Here is a 6789-nt window from a genome sequence, read left to right as displayed (position 1 = left end):
TATATATATATATATATATATACTTTCACCTTTCTTCATTCCCAACTTTTCATTACGTTGCTCTAATCATCCCTAAAATTTTGCACTATCTCCCCTATCCCCCTGAGAGTTCTGATCTGTAGCAGGGTCCTTAGGCGTACACATGCCATCTACTTCGGCAAACACTCGGCGCCCAGCAGCCACACCAGTTGACTGACTGGATGCAATGCTTCCGCGCCGAAGCAACCGACGCGCCTTGTCTAATATCCGAGCAGCAACCTCTAGGGCGGCGTGAGTGTAACGGACGTCCAGTAGCAAATTAGTCTCATCCTCCCCTACTTGCGAATCCAGTGGTGGAGTATCCCCTACAACCCACTGCGACATAACTTGGGGGACATGTGGGGGAAGTTGAAAGAAGCAAAGCGCATCACGTGCCGTCGGCCTGGACGTCGGTTCCGCGTGCATCAGCTCAGCAACGAAGGCGGTAAGACGCTTCGAGTAGCCACGACGCTCAAGGAGATGCAGCGGAGGGTGCTGGCGCAGTTCGAGAAAGCCCGCGCCATGGTGGGGCAGGGGTTCACCTGACATAAGCTCAAAAAGTGAAATGCCGAAGGAAAACATGTCCCCTTCCTTGAGGTAACGTTTTTGGTTGAGCATATCCATGCACAGGTACCTACAATCACCCTCTTCCACACTAACCACACTAAGTTGGGTTGGGAAGCTCAGCGGCCCCGCGTCGGCCATGCTGTTGTTGTTCACACCGGCCGTTGAGGAAGGAGCACTGAACAAGTTCCCGGTTTTCGCACCCGCAGCTGCAAAAGTTTTTCGGGGAAAACCATCATCATCCACAAAGACGCTGCACCCGAAATCACTAAGTTTATAATCCCCTGCCTCGTCTATCAGTACATTATCCGGCTTAAAATCCACATGCACAATGTTGGCGCTATGCAGAGCATCCAATGCTAGGGCCATGTGTCCGAAAAACACAAACAACTCACGTTCATCCCACACCTCACCGCGCTGCCGTCGTTGCTCCGCCCGCTCCGCCACGGATCCTCCCGAGCAATATTCTAACTGCAAGAACACCTGCGGCGCGTGACCCTCCTCCCACGAATCTAACAGTTGCACAACGTGCGGAAACCCTTTCGTGATGCTCATCACAGCCCTCTCCCGCGCGAAACGTTGCCGTTGCTCCCGGCTCGCATTTGGTGGCGACGTCTTCACCGCAACAAGTGCACCCGTACCGGTTTCTTCATAAAGCGTTACCCTGCCGAAGGAACCAAAACCAAGCTCCTTCACCTCCTTGTAGTCAGTCAGAATGCGACGGTTGAAGATATTGGAAAATTCCGACTCCGCCTGAGAGTACTCCGGTTGATCTGGAGAATAGGGCATAAAAGGAAAACTGCTACCGACACGTGCCATCCAGTCACGCTGCGGGGAGTTCGGAGCTGAGTTCATCAACGACATACCGCCGGTAGCTAAAGGCCCAAGGTGGGGGCGCAAGCAAGACCGCGTGGCCTCAGATGTACTACACTCAGGTGGTGGAAAAGGAACGGTATCACTGGGATCGTCTAACCGCAGTGCGCTGAACTGTGAAAGCTCGCTGGATGGACGTTTTCTCGACGCCAAGTTACAGCGCCGGTCAGGTGCAGCACCACGTTTGTGGGAGGCACCGCCACTAAGATACGTAATCGTCTGACCACCGCGTTCTTCATGTCTCGTACGGCGTTGTTTTGCAGGTGTTTCTGGTGCCCTCGGAAGCGCCCACGAGTTGAGGCGCTGCTGTGGGGGAACGGGTGTACACTGGCCATCCCGGGCAGTGCTGAAGTTAGTGTTGCTGTTACTTCCTTCTGCGGCCGTAAAGGGAACGACGGAGCCATCATTCCCCCCTTTAGGCGCCAACATTTGAGGGCGGCGGACAGAGTCGGATCCTCACAGCACCTCCTTTCAATAGCCAAATCTTCTCTCCCCTTGCAGATGTATGTATGTTTATATATTCAATTTATGAATGTATGCTAATATTGGTACTTTTGGCTTCGTAGCCTCTCTATGTGACACACACACGCACGAAAGAGGTGGTATTCCGTGTGCACAGGTGTGCTGCCTATACTCCTGCACGCGCCGAAAAGAGTGCAAAAAGAAAATAATTTTTAAAAAATATTGGTACAGTGCTAAAGCCAAGATGTACTTATCTGCGCTCACGTACACATACACAGATATGTGAGCATGGACACACCTGTAATTACTACTTTGGTCCGTTGCAGAGCTGCTTTTCTCTCCCATAAACAACACCCGACATGGACAAACACATTCACTCCTCCTCAACGTTATCGTCTTAATTCGCTCGCTTTCACCCAGTCTCCGAAACAATCGAGCAGTGCGTCGCCTCGCTCCACACCACACATCCCCTTCCCCGTGCAGCCTGAAAGCAAATCCACTTTCTTGCTATTAAGCATGAATTACTTGGTTAGCACCTTGACGCCGAAGGGTAATCCCACTTCAACAAGCAAGGTGTAACGACCACACACTTACAGTTACGCCCGGCCTGCACGATCAGATGCGTTGGCCTTTCGGTGCTGCGCAGCCTTCAGATACGACCCAAAGAGCCCGTTACAACACCCACCTCCCCAAGCGCTGCAAGTACGTAATCTTCCGACTTTTTAACGACTAAGTTCCTTTCTCGCCTGCTGGGTCATCATTTCCACGCGTGCTTTCTCAAACATGTCCCTTTGGTATTGTTCATACAGTTGGCTGAATTGAGCGAACCCGTTCTTACCATACGCGCTGTACAGTAGAGCAAACTCTTCCACGCATGCCCTCTCCCCGCTGTCCAAACCCAAACCATTTTTATCACCAGCTCCACCGTTAAGGGGAACGACACATTTCTGGAACGCGCGGCGAATGATGTCCTGGCGTGACACTTGATGGGCGCGGTATTGTTCACCTGAAATGGTGTCGTTTGCGAAAGCCATGGATTGGTCCTGACCCATCTTGCGTTTGGTATGGCCGACAAAACGCCTGTATTCCTTTTCAGGCTACTTTTAGGTGATTGATCGGTTGTTAAAGACATTGACGAAGTCATCAGTGGAATAACAATGGCGAAGGAAAGAGCAAGAAGCGTAAAATTAATGGTTCGTTTCCTCGTACCCATTCCCTTTCGTTCTCTCCACAAAACACACATGCACACATGCGCACGCGCACACCTCCACAACGAGTAAAGATTTTTTTTTTACAAAACATACAAGAGTTCACACTCTAACTGTGTTCGTACAAGTGGCTCACTTTGTATAACAAAGAACACATGATATCAAGAAGACAACAAAAGATCGTAACGAAGAAAAGGAGGGAGGGAAGGGCTCCCGCAACGTCAACAAATGTATACTACCAACAATCATAGCAGCGTCGCGGAAACCGTTTCCGGCATTACATCTTTGACAACTATCACATGTAACCGCATCCCACAACTGAAGAGTGATATTTGCCGCACCACTTTGGCCCTCACCCAAACCACTGAACAGATGAGCAGAACACGCGCCTCTTGTATATATCCATATATAGATATACACATATGCGCAAGAGGGCTGTGGACTTCCCATCCCACCCCCGTTTCCAGCTACCCTTTGTCTTTTCGTCAGTCGCTAACGAACTCCAGTTCCAGCAGTACTTCATGCACACTGCAAGCACCTGTCGACCCGCGGGTACACACGGCAACGGATGCCCCAGCCGGTAGCAGCAAGTAGTCTGAGAAGGTCCACGTAGCAAAGGCGATTCCCTCACCGCATAACCGCGAGCGACTGCCACCCCTTACCGGCCGCAGTGTGTAGCATGTTGATCCACTAGAGTAAAAGGTAACCACGGAACTGCTGTTAACGCGCAACACCGCAGAGGGCGTCCCCGTCGCAGCAGAATGGTGACCACAGCCACGACCCGACGCCGCCGCAGCGTTACTAGCAATCATACACACGACTATGCGACAAATCCCACTTCTCGTCAACTCAATAACGCCGGGGTGTCTTTCGGCCCGCCACACAAACGGCAGCTCCGCCCTTCCCCCGCTTAACTCAGCAAACGCTGCACGGCTGTCTGGAGAAGCTGCCAACCGTACCCACTCCCCAGTTGCAGTCCGCCTTACGCAGAGGGAACCCCATGGAATGGGGCCGTCAGGGGAAGAACCACACGATGATATATTCGCCCCGCGCCAGCGCCACCGTGCGACGCTGCAGTCTAGGAGGAAACGCTTAGACGCCTGACCCTTTCCACGCCTATCCGTCGTTGCTTCTGCTGCTGATCCAGATCGCCGACATCGGTGGCAGCCACTGGTTGAACGCACAGGAGGCAACGGTCGTTGCAGCAGCTTTAGCCACTGATTTCTCAGTAACTTGACCTCACGCACCATCTCTCTCACAGAGTTATCTGTTTCCGCTGGTATAGAGTCCCCCGGTCCCGGTGAGGCAGTAGGAGATAAAGACTGGGCAGCCCCTAACACACTCCTGGCCAGCGACCTTGCTACCACATTGTCGATTTGTCTCTGTAAGTCATTCATCCCAGGAAAGAGAACCTCTTGGTGAAATTTTTGTGTGTCACAACGCTGCATTTCCACAGCTTCCTTGAGTTGTTGCATATTGCGCCTCACTCCCTCCAGTGCAACGCCAGTGCCTGTGCGCTCTGCGTTGTACCGCTCCTCCTTCAAATGGCTGTCGTTGACAAGCACCTCGACAGCCCGCTGCACCTCATCCATTTTGCTCTCCAGCGCACACAGCCGCTCTCCGTGCAACTGAGCCTGTTGTAGCAATAACTGTGAGGCGAGCATAACGCATGGCTGAACGTTCTTCCACTCCTTCCCGACCCCCTGCTGCGTTTGTCTGAGCCCCAACAAAACTTGGGCACACGCACGGTCGACCATCTCGGCCTGTGTTGGAAAGTGTGGCGCAGAAACTGCTACATTGGTAGTATAGGCGGGAAAAGCAGCTGCATGAGCGTGCATTCCACACGCGCTCAAGCCTGCGCTGTCTACAACAAAATTATTTGGTTCAGCAAAAAAAACAAGGGCGAAAATGAAGAGCAGGGCCGGTGTAACGAGGCAGCGACGCCATCGCCACGCTGGTGAGAACAAAAAACGAAAAACGAAGTGGATGAACAAAAAAAAACAAAAAAAGAAAGACCAAAACAGACAGCCGACAAACTACGCAACACTGTCTACTGCAGGTAATGCTAATTCCACACCATCTTCTCCCTACCCTAAAACAAGGGCACCGGCACCCCTTCCTCCTGCAAGGTTAACGAGAGGCAGAGGTGACTCCGCTATAGTTGCTCTAATACGCAAGAACAGGTTATGAAAATAATAACACTAACAGTGATAATAATAATAAGAGTGATAATGGAAATAGGGAACCCCATCCCGTACGCACACCAACGTATGCGAGTGGGAAGGGCAATGTGAACAACACAGACGTGTGAGAAGAAAAAGGACGACGTCAAGGAAAGTGTAGAAATATGCCAGTTGATTGCAGAAAACTCCCAACGACATCAAGCCCTCTCCTGAGCCCTCACCGCTGACCTTCCGCAACTCAACACCATTAAAAACACCCCTACTCACACCATCATCACTCCCGTTAAGTCCTTCATCCATTCGCTGAGCATCGCCCTCCCACACCTTCCACTGCTTTGGTTCTCCTACTACTCCCTTCGTATGTTTTAAATGTTGAGTGAGCGAGTAATGGCATCTGTTACGTGTGCCTGATCAAGCTCCTCGGTCCATTCAGTATAGGTTTCATCCAACACACGGCGCAGCTTCTGCTCCGCCCGCTTCTCCTGGAGAAAGTGAATGACTGGAAGCTTGTTATACACGAAAGAGGGCACCATAATGTCCGTCCACACCATTGGCATCCAAAAGAAAAAAGCATAATACCACACCATAGCCCAAGAGGCAAGGTACCACGTGCTCATGGGCTCCAGATGACGCCGCGGCGACACCGTCACCGCGTATTTGTTCATCGGGCGCGCCATGTTGCTAACATTGGCACCAAGTCGCCGTAGCATCGCTGATATTTAGTACTGGAAAATGCTTCGCACGTGCGATATTGGTGTATATGTATACGCTTGACGTCACTGCTCCCTACCGTGGTTTCCTCTTCCACCGCCGGTACAAATGGAAGAGGAAATAAATACAAAAAAAACATGAAAGAAAGGAAAGAAAACATTATGAGAAGCATTGCAGAGGTGGGGATAAGTCGCTAATCGTTGCGACCAAAAAGTCACCTGAAAGGGGAAAAGGGGGAAGGGGTACATTTGGTCCCTCCACCCATTGTGACCCCGAGGGAGTGTACATGCCGAATGGAGAACGCTAGTACAAGTAGAGTAGAAGGGGAACAAGACACAAACAATGATCCCCACAAAAGTGGCTAAGCCTATGGGACAGATATGGTGAGGAGGGCGAAGGAATTAATCGCGGGAAGCATGTGCTACCGAGAGAGCAGGTTGCCATTGAGTCCTACCTAGGCGAACGGCAGCGCTCGCCTCACATTAAAAGCGGAGTCACGCTGATTTTCGGCACTCTCTTCAGTTAATGTTATCATCCCCCGATCTGCCTCCAACTCGTCCCCCTTCACTCGCGTCAGCACCGCTTGACCGTCACGAGGTATCTTTGTTTTTGTTATTCAATTTTTTTAAATCTTTCTGGTACTCGCTGTTGAACAATTCCTTGTATACCGGCACACGCTCCACATTATAGCGATGACTTTTTGCAGCCAGAGCCCTTCGACTCACTGCAGTTTCCGTTATCCCGCCCAACCCACTTTCCTCACTGACCAT

The 6789-nt window shown here is 51.3% G+C and overlaps 4 protein-coding genes across 4 annotated transcripts; all 4 read right to left on the bottom strand.

The window, feature by feature from the left end:
* Positions 1–72: 72 nt before the first annotated feature.
* Positions 73–1884, bottom strand: TEOVI_000069300 (wee1-like protein kinase; the record flags this gene model as incomplete). The annotated part of the gene is made up of 1 exon (XM_067224060.1): positions 73–1884. One exon carries the CDS (start codon positions 1882–1884, stop codon positions 73–75), a length of 1812 nt encoding a protein of 603 aa, XP_067080161.1.
* Positions 1885–2639: 755 nt separating this feature from the next.
* Positions 2640–2969, bottom strand: TEOVI_000069200 (uncharacterized protein; the record flags this gene model as incomplete). The annotated part of the gene is made up of 1 exon (XM_067224059.1): positions 2640–2969. One exon carries the CDS (start codon positions 2967–2969, stop codon positions 2640–2642), a length of 330 nt encoding a protein of 109 aa, XP_067080160.1.
* Positions 2970–3610: 641 nt separating this feature from the next.
* TEOVI_000069100 (uncharacterized protein) lies at positions 3611–4963 on the bottom strand (the record flags this gene model as incomplete). Its single annotated transcript, XM_067224058.1, has 1 exon — positions 3611–4963. One exon carries the CDS (start codon positions 4961–4963, stop codon positions 3611–3613), a length of 1353 nt encoding a protein of 450 aa, XP_067080159.1.
* A 710-nt stretch (positions 4964–5673) lies between these two features.
* Positions 5674–6018, bottom strand: TEOVI_000069000 (uncharacterized protein; the record flags this gene model as incomplete). Its single annotated transcript, XM_067224057.1, has 1 exon — positions 5674–6018. The coding sequence occupies one exon, from the start codon at positions 6016–6018 to the stop codon at positions 5674–5676; it is 345 nt and encodes a 114-aa protein (XP_067080158.1).
* Positions 6019–6789: the final 771 nt, after the last annotated feature.

Source organism: Trypanosoma equiperdum (assembly GCF_001457755.1).
Source record: "Trypanosoma equiperdum strain OVI genome assembly, contig: ctg_216, whole genome shotgun sequence".
Lineage (NCBI taxonomy): Eukaryota > Euglenozoa > Kinetoplastea > Trypanosomatida > Trypanosomatidae > Trypanosoma > Trypanosoma equiperdum.
Note: the sequence above shows the minus strand (reverse complement) of the source record. Positions and strands in the feature narration are given on the sequence as shown.